Below are 20,786 nucleotides of genomic sequence, written 5' to 3' on the forward strand. Positions count from 1 at the left end.
ATGTGCTTGTGGCTTTTAACAGCTTGCTTAGGCTTATTGCCAGCAAATTCCGTACCGCCTGCAACAATCGTTATTGTACAAGGGGTACCGACACCGATCCTTCAGCCTACTACAGCAGCTACTACAGCAGCTACTACAGCAGCTACTACAGCAGCTACTACGCAAGCTACTACGGCAGCTACTACAGCAGCTACTACAGCAGCTACTACAGCAGCTTCTACAGCAGCTACTACGGCAGCTACTACAGTAGGTACTACGGCAGCTACTACAGTAGGTACTACGGCAGCTACTACAGCAGCTACTACGGCAGCTACTACAGCAGCTACTACGGCAGCTACTACAGCAGCTACTACGGCAGCTACAACAGCAGCTACTACGGCAGCTACTACAGCAGCTACTACAGCAGCTACTACGGCAGCTACTACAGTCGCAACTACTACAACCACTCCAGCACCGACAACGACGATGATGCCACCCACAACTGCTCCAACAACCACCACTACAGTCGCTCCAACTACCACAACAGCTCGAGTGACAATAAGTGGTAACAACTCTTCACCTATACCACCACAAGGAAATAATACAAGTCCATCAACGACAAACTCAATGCTACTAACAACTGCCATGCCTGCTAGTTCTAGTTCCATAACTAACCAATTATCATCTACAACAGCAACTAACACTCTGATGGCGGGTGGACAAAATTTACCTGTTTTGCTTTGTGAGAACCCTGATGTTATTTGTATTTTTAATCCCGATGAAAACGCTACAGGGCCGATCCAGATTGATCCAAGACTCGGCACTACACCCACCTCAGCAGCAGCACTACAGGGTCCACAAATAACTGGCTATAATGGACAAGTTGTATTATATGACTCGGCTGTAAAATTTCCTAGAGAACGTAGAAGTCTTCACTATAAACAATTACAGCAAGAAAGAAATATAAATTTTTACAACAACGGTGAACACAAGATACGCAAAAGACAAAGTTGCCGATGCGTACCTACAGGTACTTGTGTAAGAAGTTCGTCTGGAGCGGGTATGATTGACTTTAGAATTGTGACTCCTGTAAGTATTTTGAACACAAGAAATGTATGGTTTGTAAATATATTAACATGTAATGTAATAGCTTTAACTGGAATTTTAGACTAATGCACCTTGTCCCGCTGGACAAGAGTATTGTTGCGGAAGTACAACTTCTACTGCAGTGTCAATAGCATGCGGTACCTTACAAACATCGCCGTCCCCTGCCGTTGTGCCTGCTGCAGGACAAGCTAATTTTGGAGAGTATCCGTGGCAGGTAAAAAGACTTTGCAACTTATAAGAGATTAATTAAGATAACAAAATTTGAATACTTAAAGTTTATACTAAAAAGATTAGATATATTTTCGATTAAAAGACTTTTTCATCTTTTTGTAACTTTTTTTCGTTTTTGAAAAATATATTATAACAAGTTAGTTGATGTTTTCACTATATTTCCAGGTCATAATTCTTACTAGACAAAATGATTATATAGCTGGAGGTGTGCTTATAGATCAACGCAACGTCTTAACTGTTACACATCGAATGTCGAGCTATATGTAAGTTGACAGAACTTTGAAAGGATATTGAAACTGTAGAAAAGATACATATATTTTCAGACACATTTGTTTGATACATAATTTTATTAAATTTTAAAATAAATAGCTTAAAATTTATTTCATATATTTTTAATTTCGTATTTTCTATTTAGCGTTTCAGGAACAGCACCAAATGTGAAAGTCAGGTTAGGCGAGTGGGATGCTGCTGGTACCTACGAACCAGTACCTTTTCAAGAATACAATGTGGCAAGAGTTTTTACTCACCCTTCTTATAACTCTAATACTTTACAGTACGACATCACCGTATTGCGACTCTCAGCAATGGTACCTCTTACACCTCAAATTGGATCCGCAACTACTATAAACAGAGCTTGTCTTCCTCCGATGTCCACGTCCACGTATACTGGTCAAAGGTACTTAGTTTTAAAAGCGAAATTAACTGTATAAATATATTGTAATTAATGTAATATTTTTTGAGAAGTTTAAACTTAGTTTAGTAAGTTTTTTTTAATGTTTTAGATGTTGGGTGTCAGGTTGGGGCAAAGATATGTTTGGTCTTCAGGGTCAGTACCAACAGATTTTGAAGAAAGTAGATGTGCCTATAGTAGCTCCAGCAACTTGTCAAACTCAAATGCAAGCTGCTCGCCTGGGACCTACTTTCGTGCTTGATACAACATCTTTTATCTGTGCAGGAGGAGAGGCCAGCAAAGATTCTTGTACGGTGAGTTTTAAGACTTTCGTTATGTTTTACTTTTAAGGTTACAATTTAACTGTCTTGTCTTTTAAGACTCAGTTTCTAAAGTGATAAGCGATGTGATGTATAAATAAGAATTGTTCTGTAACAGCAATGAATTCCATCCCCAAATGAATATTTAAAAAAAAATATTTTGTCTTTGTAAAAAGTATTTCAGAAAAAAATGTTTCGACCTTTTTTTTATTTAACAAAAAAATCGTTTAATACATTTTCACTAATTTACTATACGTAAGCTAGGGTATTTTTCACTACGCATTATGGTGTAGGGATATCGGCAGCGACAGGTTATCACCGACAATATAGCGCAACAAATTACAAAACACAGTAGTTTGGTTTAAAAATGTTAGCCTCGGCAAAGTGATTCTATCGTATAACTAGCAGCTGCCCACGGCTTCGCACGTGTAGAAAATGATAATATTTACAATAGGGCTAAAGTAGTGTATAATCATTATTTTACATCAATTCATGGACTCTTTGTACCACATTTATGGTTCACCTTTCGTGCCTTAGAACAACTTCACAGAACAATCGTGCGATAAACAGTCAATGATTTTGATGTGAGTGATTGATCCTCAATTTCAATTCCAACAATGCTGATGAAACATCCATGGAAAAAGGTTAAAGCTTCTAACTACACAAATCACATATTCACGCATTTTTAATTACGGAACTAAAATTTGGTGTTTCAGCTCAAAAATGACGAATTTCTCATCTCGATCCCTATGCCATCCCTTAATGGGTAGATTGTCTACTATTATCGAGGTATAATTTTCAAAATCTGTTCTACAATACAGTGTAGGACGTCTGTTACAATAAATTTGTAGTACGAAAAATGAAAGACCGTTATAGAAATTTGTTCTAGTCCTTAGACCACCTTAATCCGGTCATGTTACAAGATCCGTTCTTAGTGGACTTTTACTAAATTTAAACGACATCTCAGTCAGTCAGTTTTCATATAAACATCTGCACTAAGCACTAAGAGAAGCACTAAGAAAATTTTAATCCGCTTGTATCGAAAAAAACCTTTCTTAGCCTATAAACGGCGCTCTTATAAAATTAGTTCATAGCCCCATCTTCCTGCCAAATTTCAAGCTTGTACCATAAAAATGAAGGATTTTCATACAAACTTCTAAGAACCCTTTATTCCGGCCCTATCAAAAAATCCGTACTTAGCAGACGTCTGCTAACTATAAACTACCTCCCAGCCAAACTTCCTTGTTATACGTCCAGCGGTTTTTGAGATTTCGTGATGAGACAATGGCCTAACGATTTTATATTATATATACATATATATAAGAATTATTATATAAGATTTATTGGCATTAAACCTACAAACTACTTAATAACATCTATAGTAATAAATGGAGAGCCGGTTTTTTTGTTTGGTTATACCGCTAAAACCACGGAACCGATAAGAATAATACTTATACCATAAGATGCAGCGTGTTTTGGAGACGGTTTTAATATATAAAATGTTGGTGATTACTTATCATGTAAAAAAATATGGACGGACAGAGGTCACTAGTCTTTATTATATAAATAAAAATGAATGTTGCTTAGCGCATAACTCGAGAATGGCTCGACCTATTTGGTTAATTTAATTTTTTGTATGGTCCTTAAGGCTCACGGAATGTTTAATACAAAAAAAATTAAAAATATATATTTTTACTATTAACTTTTGACAGAACGAAGTCTGTCCGGGCAGCTAGTTATTAATAAATGGAAAGCTGGTTTTTTGTTCGGTTATACTGCGAAAACTACTGAACCGATTGGAATAATACTTATAGTCTTATAACATAAGATACAGAGAGATTTGGAGATGGTTTTAGTATAGGATACGTTGGTGATTACTTATAGTTTAAAAAAATATGGACAGACAGAGATCGCTACAGTCGTCACAAAATAAGAGGCCCGTTTGGACATTTGACAAATACCCTACCCTATATTATTAATAACATAAAGTGTTTTTAAAAGATACGTACATTTTTTGGCGCGTTAAATTATACGATAGACTATATTGGGAGTATTCTTTTCGCGCTTACCGTCTCAAAAACGGATACGTTCTAAGCCTTTTTTTTTGTGTGTAAGGAATAAAATGCGTGTAAACAATCGAAAACAATATAAAAATATAAAATAAAGACAAATTGGCCTTTTGTACCATTGTATTATTTCAAATTACCTAAAATATTAAAGTTTAACTTAAATTGCTAATCAAAATTTGAATCAAATGTACTTTACATTACATAATCAAATCGATCAAATACTCATACAAACTTGAATCGTGAGTATCGAATGCATAGTCGTTATGCTTACTTCGTTATTTACGTCCCGATGACATATGTCCAAACGGGCGTATTATTTTGTGACGACTATAGTATGTCATATTTAAGAAAAAGAAAAAAAATCCAATCAGCAAAAATGAATAAAAATGAATATATAAATATTACAATTATACCCACATAAAATTCTTTATTTTATTATAAGTATTAGAATGTAGTCATTTGTAAGTTTATTATACATCTACACCAACTATTCAATTTTGATAATAAGTTTCCTTTTTATGTCTGGGTTGTCTGGACGAAATGGCTAATTAGCCGTAAGTCCGCCCATTGTACTTCACTGTCTGTAACTATCTTTATGCTTTGTTTGTAATATTTTTGTGGTGTACAATAAAGTATCAATTAAAATAAATAAAATTAAATAAAAATTATAAATGTTTCCCAATTGTTAGGTATAAGTGAGAACAAAACATTTTCTTATTCCATAGTTATTATGTATCCATAGTTTACCAATAGTTATTTTATACTTACTATCGTTTAATAGTATAAGATTTGATCGGGTGCTTACCACGTTTCGGAAGACAGTCTCGCCTTGATCATGGCGATTAAAACTTTGCCAAAATATAGGGATCTCAACAAAACAATAAACGTGGTAAGCATCCGAACAAATATAAATACAGGGTTTATTACTTCGTGTTAGAAATTTGTCTTTTAAAACATTCAGGATTCTTCGATGTATTTTTCTTTAATACTAAATACAAGATTAATTTTAAATAGATTTGTAGTATTCCTGCTGTATGGTTACGACAGTAAATGTTATAACCTTCTCAAAATTCTTCCGGTGGGTGTTGTAAGAGGCGACTATAAGGGATAGAACAGTTTCACTACCGTTTTGGAACTCAAAAAGCCGACAGATGGCGGGATAACCATCCAATTGCTGGCTTTGAAATACACAGGCCGAAGATGGGTAGCAGCGTCTTCGGTGCGACAAAGCCTGCCCTGCGGTCATCAGCCCGCCTGCCCAGCGTGGTGACTATGGAAAACACACATGAGTTCACGTCATTTATGGCGTAAACTTGTGGAGGCCTATGTCCAGCAGTGGACTGCAATAGGCTGAAGTGTGTTGTATTATTTACAAAGCTAATAACGCTAGTCAAAAATTGGGACCACGACTGGACCATCTGGTTTCAATTCAAGTTTTTTCTCCACAGATCTAATCATTAACTTATACTAGAAAAATAATTTAATTGTTTTTTTGAATGGTAACAGGTACCAAGCGAGAAATGTGAACACCAAGAGTGCAATTAAATTATTGTGACGAGACATCATTTTGATTATTTCTCGTAATGATAATATTTATAAATAAGCGAACAAGTTGCAATCATCAAAATTCATAGTCGAAATGCTACATTTCATTCGAAATATCTACGTTTCCAGGGTGACGGTGGATCTGGCTTGGTTTGTCAAGTGAACGGACAGTGGGTGGTGGTGGGATTGGTGGCGTGGGGTCTTGGGTGTGCTAATGCTAACGTACCTGCTGCCTACGTGAATGTTGCTGCACTACTGCCCTGGATACAACAACAAGTTGCAACTGCCTAGATGACTTATTTTTAAGAAATATTTAATCATAGTGTTTAATTTTACTGCATATTTAATTTTTTCTATACTGTCGCTAAAATAAAAGAGTATTTCAAGTGAATATTAACACAATTATTTATTGAGTTAACAAATTTGTACAAATAGGCGTGTAAACATTATAAAACATACGAGGCCTACCCGACATAAAAGATAGTTGTGATCTATCTATGTACTTTATATAGGTACCTCAGCGTTCTAAACGCTCAATTTTAACAGATATAATTTTAACAAAACTAACTAGTGCAAAGTTTGAAAGGACGTAATCTAATATTGCAGTAGGAGCGGATCCCACTCCGGACGATAAAGTTTATTAAACCCCCTCTCAGTCTTCATTATTCTTTTCCTGTTTTATTATCGGTGGAGACGATGACGTAATATCTGACTGAAGTGGTACTGAAGGAGGGGGAGACGACACCTCTATATATTCATCATTCCGTTCCTCTTTTACTTCTGGTTCTTGTTTTATTGGTATATCAGTCACAGGTGCTGGAGTCATACTTGATGATTGCAGCGCTAGATCAGTAGGTTGCATAGCAGCCCATGCTGATGCAGCTTCGCGTGCGTAAACTTCATAAAACGCTCTTTGCGCTATCTCTGCTTCTTCAAGATGAACAAATGCATGATTATCGAGTTCTGCTCTGAAGAAAAATTTGAGGCCACATCGAGCACAATCGTATGGCCTTGGTGCAGCAGCGTGTTCTGGTAAATGCCTTTGCAAGCCTGCGGCACTTGTAAACATTGCAGAACACAAGTAGCAGGTGAATGCTCCAATACCGGCAAATGTGTGTTCAATTAAGTGAGCCTGTAATCGTGTAGGTGAGCCTAAAGTTCTACGGCATAGTCTACAATCATGTTCAGCTGAAGGCGCAGGTCTTGGAGCAGCATGCCGAGCATAACAAGCAGTGCATGCCCGTGCACCTTCTCCTGCTTCTGTTTCAGTTAAAGGCCTAAGACATATGGCACATCTTTGCTCATCTTCCGATGGTCTTAAATGGAATCTTGCATGTAGTCGTGCTTCTGCTTCTGAGCCTAAAGTTTGGCGACATACAACACAAGGCGCAGGCAGAGCGGGATGGTGACGAGCCATGTGGTTCAAAAAAGCTTCCTCCGTCGGTAGTCGTGAACGACATCGAGAGCATGTATCACCAGCGACTACCTGAAACGTTATACTCGTATATTACTAAATATTTTAAGATATACCAGATAAATATGGAAAAAAAGAACATTAAAATATGTTGATAGAAATTAGTGCTTCAAGTATATAAATGTTGTATTGTATGTAAATGAATGTTATAATATTTATTGGCAAATATTTTTAAAAGAAATGTGTAATTTTGTAAATAAAGAGATAATTAAGATGTTTAAACCGATTTTTGTAATTGTTTGGATTATACCTTGCAATGCGTTAATTTGTGTTCAGCAAGAACAGCGGCTGAAGGGAGTACTTCATCACATATAAGACATTTATGTCGCGCAGCTCCAGTTCCTGAATGAGCACGAGTGTGCGCTTCTAGTTCGGCTCTACTTCGGGTACGCTCGCCGCAGTACGCACACTGTAGAGCCACTGCGCCATTTTTACGGCGACGATCATCACTGACACTTGCCATAGGTCCATTTCCATCGCCACTAGGAACACGAGGAGTACACGCATCATCACCATCGATTGCATTGTTATTTTCTCCACGTTTAGACCTCGTTTCCCCATTTACATTCTGAAAGATTAATGAATATAAATTGTAATCGTATTCAATCGATATATAGGTACTAGATCTATATAATACTAGCTGACCTGCCAAACTTCGTACTGCCTTATTTTTTTTCTTAAATATAATAATTACATATTAGCAATACCCGTGCGAATAATTTGCACTAAGTAAGTAAAAAATTTACCGATCGTCAACCATGTTGACGTTGTTTCAAAATTAAAGCTGGCATATATATAATTTTAATAATTAATTGTTTTACAAAAACAAAAACAATAATAAACTTTTTAGTTGTGGGTGCCGGTAGAGCAAACGAAGATCTATAAAATGATATATAATTTACGTGGAATAATTGCGAGGCCAACATCTAATTCACCTTAGCGTATTAAATATATTATGATATCAAAATAAAATATAGCCTATCTTTCAGGTTGGATCAAACTGCACACGGTGTGCAAATTTGATTGAAATAGGTCAGGATAGGATTAATATAGTCCATCGCGGACAAACAACGTGACGCGTAATCATTATTATATATTTATATATGTATTGTTTCTATGTGTATTTTTTTAAAAAAAGTTAAAACAGTCGGCTGTTACGTGTAACACAATCATTAAGTTGCTTATGATAGGAACAGATGACCGTATGTGTGTTATAAGATATATATTATTATTACTAGCGACCCGCCCCGGCTTCGCACGGGTGCAATGCTGATACTAAATATACTACAGAATGTCGTTTTTATAGTGTGAAGCTAGCTTATAGTATGGTTATTAACATAATAACAACAACATTCAAATATGCGTCATTAGATTACGTGTTGTTACAGAATGCGTTGAAGAAATAAAGGTTCACTGCTCGTTCCCCGTAGGTGATAGCGTGATAATATGTAGCTTATATGTTGACCCGACTTCTTAATAATATTCGTGCCAAATTTGAAGTAAATCCATGCAGTACTTTTTGAGTTTATCCCGGACATACATACATACAGACAAACAGACAAAAATTCTAAAAACCATATTTTTGGCTTCGGTATCGATTGTAGATCACACCCCAAGGATTCTTTTAAAAAAATATTCAATGTACAGTTTTGACTTACCTACCATTTTATTATATGTAATAGATTATTATATATATATATTATATATGACGACTTTAATTTTGAAACAACGTCAACATGATTGACGGTCGGTAATTGTTTTGTTCAATTTCAAATCAACTCACGTATAATAAATACTTTTTTGTTTTTTGTCGTATGTGTATAGCTAATTTATATATATTAAGATAATATGAGAACAAACGGTAAGTGACTCTACCTGATGTACTACGGTGTGATGTACTTGTATATGTCGCTCGAGTAAGTATTGGACAGCGAATGTATCGTTACAAGACGGAACGGGACAGCGGTAGGAATGATGAGCGGCTGCGTGTGCTCGTAAGGCTCGCGAGCCAGCTAGTATTGCTCCACACGCACAACGAGCGGCGGCGTGGCGCGCGCGGACGTGAGCCGCGCCCTCAGCTTCAGAACGCAGCGGACCACCAGCAGCACCGCATGACCGGCAAACCCAAACTTTATTTTCTCCAGTGTGAGCCACCGTAAAATGTGCCTACAGGTAAAAAATATATTAATTCCTTTATATTATATTCGACGTTTAAATGTAATTTTCTTTTGTTTTTAATTTCTTACCTGAATAGCAACCTTTGAATCAAATATTTCTTTGCAAAGAGTACAACGATATAAGTGATGTGTGTGAAGGTCAAGGAGATGTTTTTGTAAGTCTTCAGAACTCGAGAAACTGCGTACACAGCTGTGACAGGAATATTCACAAGACACGGCAAGATAATGAGCGGCTAAATGTCGTTCGGAAGCGGTAGCGTCCGCAAATGTAGCACCACAGTGGAGACAAGGCGCTGGGCTGGACCTACCTATATCTCCACCTTCTTCTAGGTGACCTTTTAAATGTGCTCGAAAAGCTTCAAAATCTGGTAAAGCTGCATCACACTGATTGCACAAAAGAGTACTTGGAGAAAGTGGTACTTTTGGGATTGCAGAATCCGAACTTAACCTTGGACGTTTTGCAATAGAAGCTTCTTCAGGACTTCTTCTACTTAGATCAGTAGGCACAGGTTGCTCTAATGAATAATGCATAGGAGATTCTCCATTGAGTAGAGCTGAATGAGCAGCGCGTACATGTAATTGTAACTGTTCCATACTAGTAAAAGTATCGCGAGTGCAATATATACAAGCGAGTAACGTTGGCGGTGGTTGAGAGGCTACTCGACGCGGTGGAGTCACAGATGTTGCGTCCATACCATGAACACTTGACATATGAGCCTGCAATATACAAAAAAAGACAGTGACTAAACATTTTTTGGAAATATAAATAGTACGTAGCTATAATATGTTAATTATATTGAATATTTCTAAAGTTAAATTAATAATTACTTGAAGCATCTCAGGACGTCGAAAAGCATCCCCACAGTGTAAACAACGTAAAGCTCGCTTTCGATCAGTTTCCCGACCCTCGCGTTCTCGCTTATGACCTTGCATGTGTGCTGTGAGTGCAGCAGCCGTATTGTATCCACGATTGCATACTGTGCATTGAAATGGCTTTTGGTTGTCATGAGTCTTCATATGGATCTTCAAATGATCACTGAAATATGAAAATAAAATATAAATATATTTATTGAATAATGTTACAATATAATAGGTATATTGTTTGTTGCTGTGCAGTTACGGCATTAAGAATATAGCCACCCCCTCTCTTACCATGGGTGTCCTAAGAGGCGACTGAGGGATACCACAGTTCCACTACCACCTTGGAACTTAAAAAGCCGACCGATGGCGGGATAACCATCCAACTGCTGGCTTTGAAATACACAGGTCGAAGACGGGCAGCAGCGTCTTCGGTGCAACACATGAGTTCACTCCGTTTTTCCGGCGCGAACATGTGAAGGCCTATGTTCAGCATTGGACTGTATTAGGCTGAAGTGATGAGTGATGAAGTGATAATACATAAAGCACAAGAATATATATATTCTTGAACTCGCTAATCTCAGAAGTAATTAGATTGATTATTCAACAGTATTTTGTTAAGCAAGACAGCTTAAGATACAATGGGTTCGACATGCCAGATGGTTACAAAAATCTTAAATATGGATATAAAATAAAAAATAATAATATTTTTGTGTTGGCCTGTTTATTATGTAGCGAAGCAATAATATTAAGTATTTATCCAATCTGATAAGGCTTCAAAATCCTAGAGCATAAAACAGTGTAGGATGATAAGTAAAGCATTATTTTATCATGAAATGTAATTAAACGTTAAAATCTTTATCAAAATTGTGTTCACTATTCCCAAAGATTTCTTCCTTACTATACTTGAGATACTAAAGTTGTCTGTGACTTTGAATTTAGGATTAAATAACATAAATCATCTTATGTGACTGCAAAAGACAATTTGTCATTCTAGACATTATAATAATAATAAGTGCCCACATAAAGTATCGGCCAAAGACAGCTCACAAAGAGGCTTTTCACGCAAACTACAGAATAGATACGTTCGCCCAAACATCTCCTCTAATGGCCGTGCTCTGCGTCGGTTTAGGTACGGGTGATTATTTCATTTTTGTAAGAACCTCGAGGCTATTTGTCAACGCATCAAGTCTTTTCACTTGTCGGAGCTTCGTCGAGTCGACTAATTGAGAGGAATTAGTCACGTGACCGAGTTGAGGTGACGAAAAAGGTGATGCGTCGCCTCGTGGCTGACTAAAGCTTTGTGCTGCGGCTTACGGTAATCAATTTTTCCTCTTTGCCTATTGTCATGCACGCACCTCTTAAGCATTGTACTCACTAACACTTAGTGCCTAATGACTTAAATGTAAATTTATTCGTTAATATAATTTCTATACATCACAATTTGGTAATACATTTTCTAGTTATACCCTACGTTAAATTTATGACATTTTGTTTAAATAAAGAAATAGTTTTAATATGATTCTTAAATGAAAATTTTACCATAAAGAGATGAAAGTATTTACCTTCTAGAGAAAGCGGATTCGCAGTGCGCGCAGCGGTATTTTCGGTCACCGGTGTGCAATTTTACGTGGCGATCTCGTGATCTCTTGTGCTTGAACAGTCGAGAACAGAATTCACACCGAAAAGGCATCTGGTCAGAGTGAGTCTGTAAAATAATTTATATAAATTATAGTATGTGTTTTTTTTAACATTGTTTGAAAAATATAATGAAATATAGTGGTAGAATTTTTTCCAACAGAAAGTTGTATATGATAATTTAGTTGTTTATATATATATATATATTAGTTATTTTTAATGTTTTTTACATTGTTTGTGTATTAACCTTATTAAAACTTTTTCGATTTTAAGGAAACTAAGCAACTAATGTAATTAAAACAAGTGTGCTTTAGGCCACACGACTGAAGTAAAACTATCTATCTTCATTAACTTATATCTCCCTCTCAACTACCATTCGCCTCGGCCGATCACACTTTTCGTAACGTTCTCGTCTCGTATTCACCAGCTAATCCAAGTTACATAAAGAAGTTTTACTTCAGAATCAATCGACGAATCGATCTAACGTTTGTAATGCCTGACGTTATTTGAATCGTCCGAGATTCTTAAGTAATAGATAAATAACACCTCTAAAGAAATTCCAGACGAGTGAAATATTTTTTACAGATGTGTATTTCGTATCAGATGTTTGAAAGTTCTAGCCTAGCTTTGTAAAGCAATAGGTTATTATATCTATATAATAGCTCTTGAAATGACTTCAGTTCCTGTATTGTTTTATGTGTTTAACTTATTACTAGGTTTGCCAATTTTGATGATACTTTTATATTCAAAAGCTGGTGCTAGTCGTGTGGCCGTATTTAAACTTAAGTGAGATTTTACGAGTAGCTTTTGAGTTAAGCCTAATGATACGTATTCGACTATATTGAGGATTTTCTCATTTTACTACTAATCGATGTAATTTTAAGTTTTTTTGTCTTTTATATATCACAATTAGTTATTTTAAACTCTCAAGTTTATTTATACCTATAAATATGGAGTCAAACGTTTTAATAATGTGAGTACGGGAACTTTTAATATGGCTTAATAATGTTTATATATTATGTAGTGATTGTGTTCTACAGTAGTCACATACATACATAGCTACTCTTTTTCGTTGCTTCTCATTTTATTTTTGTAAGAAATTCAAAAACTATTTCTGAACATGAAAAGGATTTGTCATTTCTAGTGTAAATAACGAAATACTCTACATAAATAGGTAGTTCTCATTATCGCCCTCTTTGTGTTAGTTGTCTCTTACGTGTTTTAATAAAGCCTCTACAAATAATCATGTTTGGGTTAATTTAAAAAAAAATTTAGATATTACGATACAGCCATATAAGATAACTATGTTAAGTCGCGATTCAAACAGTTTTATACTAAAATGTTTAATAGCATTTGTAGACTAGCCCGTTGGCGCAGTTTGTAGTGACCCTGCTTTCTGCTCCGGGGGTATTGAAAAAAAAATGTAGCTACAACAGTCGGCTGTTACCTAAAACACAAGCATTAAGTTGGCTTTATCTAAGGAACAGACATTCTTGTGTGTACGTTAAAGATATTTGTTTATTTATTTAATTGTGATGGAAAAAAGATATCTTCTATGACACTCAGAAAGAATATAGCTTTTTTAGTGGTAAAAGAAATAAATTCAGAAATTCTAAAGATTAACCCCTACAAACTCACAAACTTTACCCCTTTTTTAATATTAGTATACCAAACGTACCATTTTTTAAACATAATTGTAATTTAATTACCCCTTTAATAAAATATTAGTTTCGGGGTTTTATTATTATATATACATAGCTGTAAAATAATATTACTAATGTGGGTAACACAAAAAATAAAATCTTAGATAATATTACAAAGTTTTTAGAAATCTTATAACTTTAAAAGACTATACTTTACTATCATGTTCAATTTGAGTTTCAATGATTAGATCGGCCTAACGAAAAAAGGACTTGCTTAAAATCAAGAATCGAAAGAAATTATCATAGCAGGGAGGGAAAAAGGAAAGACACTAACAAAGTAACTCTTATGTCTGCTCGTTTTGACGCGTAACATCATACTCTTTAAAAGTTTTCTAACAATTTGTAGAAGGTTTTTCAAAGAACATTCATAGCTTAAACAGGACATCATGCGTAGGGTCAGTTAGTAGGAAATAATATATGATATCGAAATATTACCAAGGTGACTTTAGTGTAATGTTAATGTAAAACTAGTTTATGTCACTATTCGTAAAAAGATACATAGACTGGCCTGTGCATAGATGGCCACGTCATACGTTCTAAAGATTATTCATAAGTTTATTATGAAAATGCTAATGAAGCTTCGTTGGCAGTTAAATAATGAAAACCATCAGCCTTTCCCGTCCCGTAAATTTAAGCAAACGAGTAATCCTATGCTACACTCCAAAACTGACAGTCACTTCACGCTTTTACTATTTGACCACCTCGCTGATTATAATGTACTATTATGCTAAATAAACACTTTTGACAGCACCTCAAATGTAAAAAAATATATATTTTCTATTCAAGAAAAGTGAGCACGAAACGATACTTCGGGTTTTCGACGCGAAAGTAAAATATATCGATGAGGTCTTTAGCGAGAAATGTGGTATTTGTCGAGGCAAGGGTTTGTATTCTCGTGCTCCCTCAATTATCATAGCGTGGATAGCTCAAAGTATTAGCGCCCTATATCAATTTGTTAGCGCCTCGCTATAGTGCATCAGCACACGAAGTGGAAGCACAAAAAATGTTTAAACTAAATCATTAATGTATGATGATTATTATCTGTAGATTTTGAGATCGTATATCACTGTATAATATAAAATTAAAATTCTGCACATAGGTTAAAAATTCGGAATATAATTTTGCTACTCATCATACTTTATTTACCAATACGAATTAGATATAGAGTGGTTGGTTATTAATTCTTCTGTGTTAATTTTCTTGTGCGTAAACACCGGCCGTTACCGGGGTAGATTCATGAATCTTGAAATGGAGTAAGTAATGTGTTTGTACAAATATTTGTAACCGGTCCAGGTGTCTGTCCTTGTGGTTCACCCCACGAGGCCCCGGAGGCACATTAAGCCGTCGGTTCCGATGGTATCATTGACTCTGATCGTTAGGTATTCATAATATTGCCGGTGTAGGCTGGATGAGGATTGCGGAAAACCGGAATATCTGGCGCGAACTTGGAGAGGCCTATGTCCAGCAGTGGACTGCAATAGGCTGAGCTGACTGACTGACTGTCTGGTTTCTGCACCGGGGGTTGTGGGTTCGAATCCCGTCTCGAATCTGGTTGTGATATATGTATTTACTTATAATTATTATGTATGTGTATTAATCGAAAAAAATGTAGCTATATCAGCCGACTGTTATATATATATTCTGTATTGCACTTCAAAAAAAAAACATAATTACAAATAATTTCTGCAAAGGCAACAGGCAAGGGCGAACTTATCTCTATAAGAGATCTCTACCAGTCTACCCATGGTGGTCTTGGTTACCTATAACACAAGCATTAAGTTGCTTACCGTAGAAACAGACGCCTGGTTGTATATGACATAGATATTAATAGATATTTTATAGATTACCAATACGCAGTGGAGCAGCGTGATGGATTAAGCTTCGACCCTTCTCCTACACGTAATATCATCATCATCTTATATATAGGAATGTATAGGAAGATGTCTTTACGCTGCAATTTAGTTGTTTCGAGTTCAACTATGCTTCATTAATCCACTTATATAGAAGTGTCTTACATGCGATTAATTCTAATACTTATTAAATTGGTTGCTATTTATTGTATGTTATTTAATTGGAACAACGTACATCTTTTTTAACCGAATTCCAAAAAAGGAGGATGTTCTTAACAGGATTCTGTTTTTTTTTTCAATGTATGTTACATCAAAACTTTTGACTGGGTGGGCCGATTTGGATGATTTTTTTTTAATCGAAAGGTGTTGCTTGTCATATGGTCTTGTTTAAATTTAATTGAGATCTGATAAGTACTTTTCGAGTTAAATATCTAATCATGCATATTTACTTAACTATTTTTTCGTCAACCTACGTTATATAATACCGCATAACTTTTCACTGGGTTTACAGATTATGATGTTTCTTACTTTATCTAAAATTAATACTTATCATGTGATCTATCTATTGAACTATCGATTGAAGTAGGTTTTTTTTTGTTTCGAGCAAACACATTTATTGATAGTAAAAATTAACGATAAATTTATTTTCATTATACATTACAGTTAAAGGCTATCTCAACATATCTGTATTATAAAAAAAGTAAAGAAAAAAAAATACGTCACATATAAAAGAAAATTAAATAAGAAAAATAAAGTATTCTAATCTATAATAATATAATATAATATATAATATATAATAATAATAATATATATAAACGCGAAAGGTCATTCATCACGAAATCTCCGAAACTATAACACCTACAAACTTGAAATTTAGCAGGTAGGCTCCTTATAAGACGTAGGCATCCGCTAAGAACGGATTTTACGAAACTCGAGCCCTAAGGGGGTGAAATGGGGGTTGCAAGTTTGTATGAACGTCCTGTGATTTTAAAGTACGAGACTTGAAATTTAAAATGTATGCTCTATAGATGATGAGAAGGTGTTCAAATAATATATCTTTAGAAATCAACTCCCTTTTGGGGTTAAAACGGGGGATGGTAGGTTGACTCACTTATCACGAAATCTCCAAAACTATAACACCTACAAACTTGAAATTTGGCAGGAAGGCTCCTTATAGAGTGTGAACATCCGCTAAGAACGGAATTTACGAAATTCAACCCCTAAGGGGATAAAACGGGGGTCGGAAGTTTGTATGAAAGTCCCATGATTTTGAAGTAAGAGACTTGAAATTTAAAATGTATGCCTTATAGATAATGAGAAGGTGTCCAAATAATCTATCTTCAGAAATCAACTCCCTTTTGGGGTTAAAACGGGGGATGGTAGGTTTACTCACTCACCACGAAATCTCCGAAACTATAACATCTAAAAACTTGAAATTTGGCAGATACACTCCTTATAGGGCGTAAACATTCGCTAAGAACGGGTTTTACGAAATTCGACCCCTAGAGGGGTAAAACGGGGGTTGGAACTTTGTATGAAAGTCCTATGTTTTTGAAGTAAACGACTTGAAATTTAAAATGTGTGCTCCATAGATGGTGAGGAGGTCTCTAAACAATGTACCTTTAGAAATCAACTCCCTTTCGGGGTTAAAACGGGGGATGGTACATTGACTCATTCATCACGACATCTCCGAAACTATAACAGCTACAAATTTGATATTTGATAGGTAGGTTCCTTATAGATCGTAAACATCCGCTAAGAACAAATTTTATGAAACTCGGGGGGAGGGGATAAAACAGGGGTTGGAAGTTTCTACGAAAGTCCTATGTTTTTGAAGTAAGAGACTTGAAATTTAAAGTGTATGCTCTATAGATGGTGAGGAGGTGTCCAAATAATGTATATTTAGAAATCAACTCCTTTTTGGGGTTAAAACGGGGGTTCGTAGGTTGACTCATTGATCACGAAATCTCCAAAACTATAACACTTACAAACTTGAAATTTAGCAGGTAGGCTCCTTATAGATCGTAGACATCCGCTAAGAACGAATTTTACGAAACTCGACCCCTAAGGGGTGAAATGGGGGTTGCAAGTTTGTATAAACGTACTATGATTTTGAAGTAAGAGACTCGAAATTTAAAATGTATGCTCCATAGATGGTGAGGAGGTCTCTAAACAATGTATCTTTAGAAATCAACTCCCTTTCGGGGTTAAAACGGGGGATGGTACATTGACTCATTCATCACGAAATCCCCGAAACTATAACAGCTACAAATTTGATATTTGATAGGTAGGTTCCTTATAGAGCGTAAACATCTGCTAAGAACAAATTTTACGAAACTCGACCCCTAAGGGAATAAAACGGGGGTTGGAAATTTGTATGAAAATCCTATGTTTTTGAAGTAAGAGACTTGAAATTTAAAATGTGTGTATCCTCTATAGATGGTAAGAAGATGTCCAAATAATGCGTCGAAATATATATATAAAAGAGAAAGGTCAATGACTCACTCATCACGAAAATTCAAAAACCGTTGGATGGTCCATCCATCCAAAATGGACAAAGATGAAATTTAGCAGGGAGGTAGATTACAGTTAGTAGACGTCCGCTAAGAACGGATTTTGCGATATTCCACCGCTAAGAGGGTTTAATTGGGGTTGATAGTTTGTATGAAACATATACAGCAGCTATAAGTTCGCCTGGTAGGTTATTTATACTGCAGCCTGAAAATAAAACTAAAAATGTGATGTATAGAGAGGTTTTATAAAAATAACTATTAAATTATACTAAATTGTGCCTTTTAAAAAGTTACTCAGTGTGATAAGCATTTCAAGTGACTGAAATAAAAATAATAATTTGTGTTAAACATCTTGAATGCATATCTTCATAGCCACGCGGACGTAGTCGCGGGCAACAGTTAGCGTATTAAAAAACAAAGTCCCCAAAAGTGTATGTGATCGATTCCCTCAAAATCTACTGAACGGATTTTCATGCGGTTTCACCAATGGAGAGATGATAATAGCTACAAGAGGTTTACGGTTTACGGGTTACGGAGGTTTACGGAACGGCTAAGCCGATTTTGATGAAAGTTTGCCGGGAAAACTTTGAGACACACTGATTTCAACGCGGGCGAAGCCGCGGGCACAGCTAGTATATATAAACGCGAAAGGTCATTCATCACGAAATCTGCGAAACTATAACACCTACAAACTTGAAATTTGGCAGGTAGGCTCCTTATAGGAAGTAGACATCCGCTAAGAACGGATTTTACGAAACTCAACCCCTAAGGGGGTTGGAAGTTTGTATGAGAGTCCCATGGTTTTGACGTTAGAGACTTGAAATTTAAAATGTATGATCTATAGATGGTAACAAGGTATCCAAATAATGTATCTTTAGAAATCAACTCCCTTTTGGGGTTAAAACGGGGGATGTTACGTTGACTCACTAATCACGAAATCTCCGAAACTATAATGCTTACAAACTTGAAATTTAGCAGGTAGGCTCCTTATAGGGCTTAATCTATTGCTAAGAATGGATTTGACGAAACTCGACCCCTAAGGGGGTAAAACGGGGGTTGGAAGTTTGTATGAAAGTCCCATGTTTTTGAAGTAAGAGACTTGAAATTTAAAATGTATGCTCTGTAGATGATGAAAAGGTGCCCAAATAATGTTTCTTAGAAATCAACTCCCTTTTGGGGTTAAAACGGGGGATGTTACGTTGACCCACTCATCACGAAATCTCCGAAACTATAACAGCTACAAATTTGACATTTGGCAGGTAAGTTCCATATAAAGCGTAGTCATATGCTAAGAACTGATTTAACGTAACTCGACCCTTAAAGGGGTAAAACGGGGGTTGGAACTTTGTATGAAAGTCCTATGTTTTTGAAGTAAGAGATTTGAAATTTAAAATGTATGTATAGATAGTAAAAAGGTATCCAAATAAAGTATCTTTAGAAATCAACTCCTTTTTGGGGTTAAAACGGGGGATGGTAGGTTGACTCACTCATCACGAAATCTCCGAAACTATAACAGTTATAAACTTAAAATTTGTCAGGTAGGTTTCTTATAAGGCGTAGACATCTGCTAAGAACTAATTTTACGAAACTCGATCCTTAAAAGGGTAAAACGGGGCTTGGGAGTTTATATAAAAGTCCAATGTTTTTGAAGTAAGAGACTTGAAATTTAAAATGTATGCTCTATATATCGTGAGAAGGTGTTCAAATAATGCATTGTAATCTATATATATAAAAGAGAAAGATCACTGACTCACTCATCACGAGAACTCAAAAACTGCTGGATGGTCCATTCATCCAGGATGGACAAAGATGAAATTTGGCAGGGAGGTAGATTATAATTAATATACGTCCGCTAAGAACGAATTTTGCGATATTCCACCGCTAAGGGGGTTTAATTGGGGTTGATAGTTTGTATGAAACTTATACAGCAGGATCGGTTTAAAGCAAAATAACCGCGTTGCAACCCTATGTGTTCAAGAAACATTTATATTGATCACTTATAAGTAGTACAAAAAAATATATTTTTTACAATATCCAACCTTTACGTTACTAGAATACTTTTTATTTACCCCTGTCTTCACGGAGTCACGGAGGAGCGTGCGTTACGCTATTCTGTGACATATGGTTACGTAGAACCATATTAAAAACTGAATTGCATGCAGTATAGTTAAACATATTTACACTACAATACTACATTATTACTACATTATTTCATACCACAATTCTGACGAATTCAACGAACCATTTTGTTAAACGCGACAAGCGCTTCACGCGCACGTAGTCGCGGGCAACAGTTAGTGTATATGTAGTTATAAAACAAAGTCCCCAAAAGTGTATGTGATCGATTCCCTCAAAATCTACGGAACGGATTTTCATGCGGTTTCATCAATGGAGAGAGGGCTTCAAGAGGAAGGCTTATGGAACGGCTAAGCCGATTATGATGAGAGTTTCACTGGAAGTTTGCCGGAAAAACTTTGTGTCACACTGATTTCAACGCGGGCGAAGCCGCGGGCACAGCTAGTTATTCTATAAAGAAATAGTAATAAAATAAGGAAAGAAAATAAAATTTAAAAAATAAATCATTAAATCATATAATTAAATTTAAAAAATAATCATTAAATCATTAATTAACAAATTTATTTAAAAATACTA

General features: G+C 35.7%; 2 protein-coding genes across 2 annotated transcripts in view; one reads left to right on the forward strand and one right to left on the reverse strand.

Annotated features, from left to right (window-relative positions):
* On the forward strand, positions 1-6,312 carry LOC123653636 (mucin-5AC-like). The gene is made up of 6 exons (XM_045589633.1): positions 1-1,068; positions 1,148-1,300; positions 1,483-1,580; positions 1,733-1,993; positions 2,100-2,301; positions 6,051-6,312. The coding sequence occupies exons 1-6, from the start codon at positions 1-3 to the stop codon at positions 6,210-6,212; spliced, it is 1,944 nt and encodes a 647-aa protein (XP_045445589.1). The 3' UTR covers positions 6,213-6,312.
* The window catches only part of LOC123653645 (zinc finger protein 423-like), a 27,682-nt gene continuing 13,208 nt past the window's right edge, over positions 6,313-20,786 (reverse strand). Inside the window, exons 4-9 of the mRNA XM_045589644.1 lie at positions 11,996-12,138; positions 10,401-10,608; positions 9,642-10,289; positions 9,271-9,561; positions 7,646-7,963; positions 6,313-7,407 (exon numbers count right to left, since the gene is read on the reverse strand). Coding sequence (XP_045445600.1) covers positions 6,574-7,407; positions 7,646-7,963; positions 9,271-9,561; positions 9,642-10,289; positions 10,401-10,608; positions 11,996-12,138 — 2,442 coding nt within the window. The 3' untranslated portion in view covers positions 6,313-6,573. The remainder of the gene's footprint in view (positions 7,408-7,645; positions 7,964-9,270; positions 9,562-9,641; positions 10,290-10,400; positions 10,609-11,995; positions 12,139-20,786) is intronic.

The sequence above is a fragment of the Melitaea cinxia genome, chromosome 1 (assembly GCF_905220565.1).
Source record: "Melitaea cinxia chromosome 1, ilMelCinx1.1, whole genome shotgun sequence".
Lineage (NCBI taxonomy): Eukaryota > Metazoa > Arthropoda > Insecta > Lepidoptera > Nymphalidae > Melitaea > Melitaea cinxia.

Bases quoted from the DNA above. Each gene is read 5' to 3' on its own strand.
- LOC123653636 (XM_045589633.1), top strand. From the start codon at position 1: ATGTGCTTGTGGCTTTTAACAGCTTGCTTAGGCTTATTGCCAGCAAAT. The intron at 1,069-1,147 runs GTAAGTATTTTG...CTGGAATTTTAG, and splicing joins ACTTTAGAATTGTGACTCCT to ACTAATGCACCTTGTCCCGC. The intron at 2,302-6,050 runs GTGAGTTTTAAG...CTACGTTTCCAG, and splicing joins CCAGCAAAGATTCTTGTACG to GGTGACGGTGGATCTGGCTT.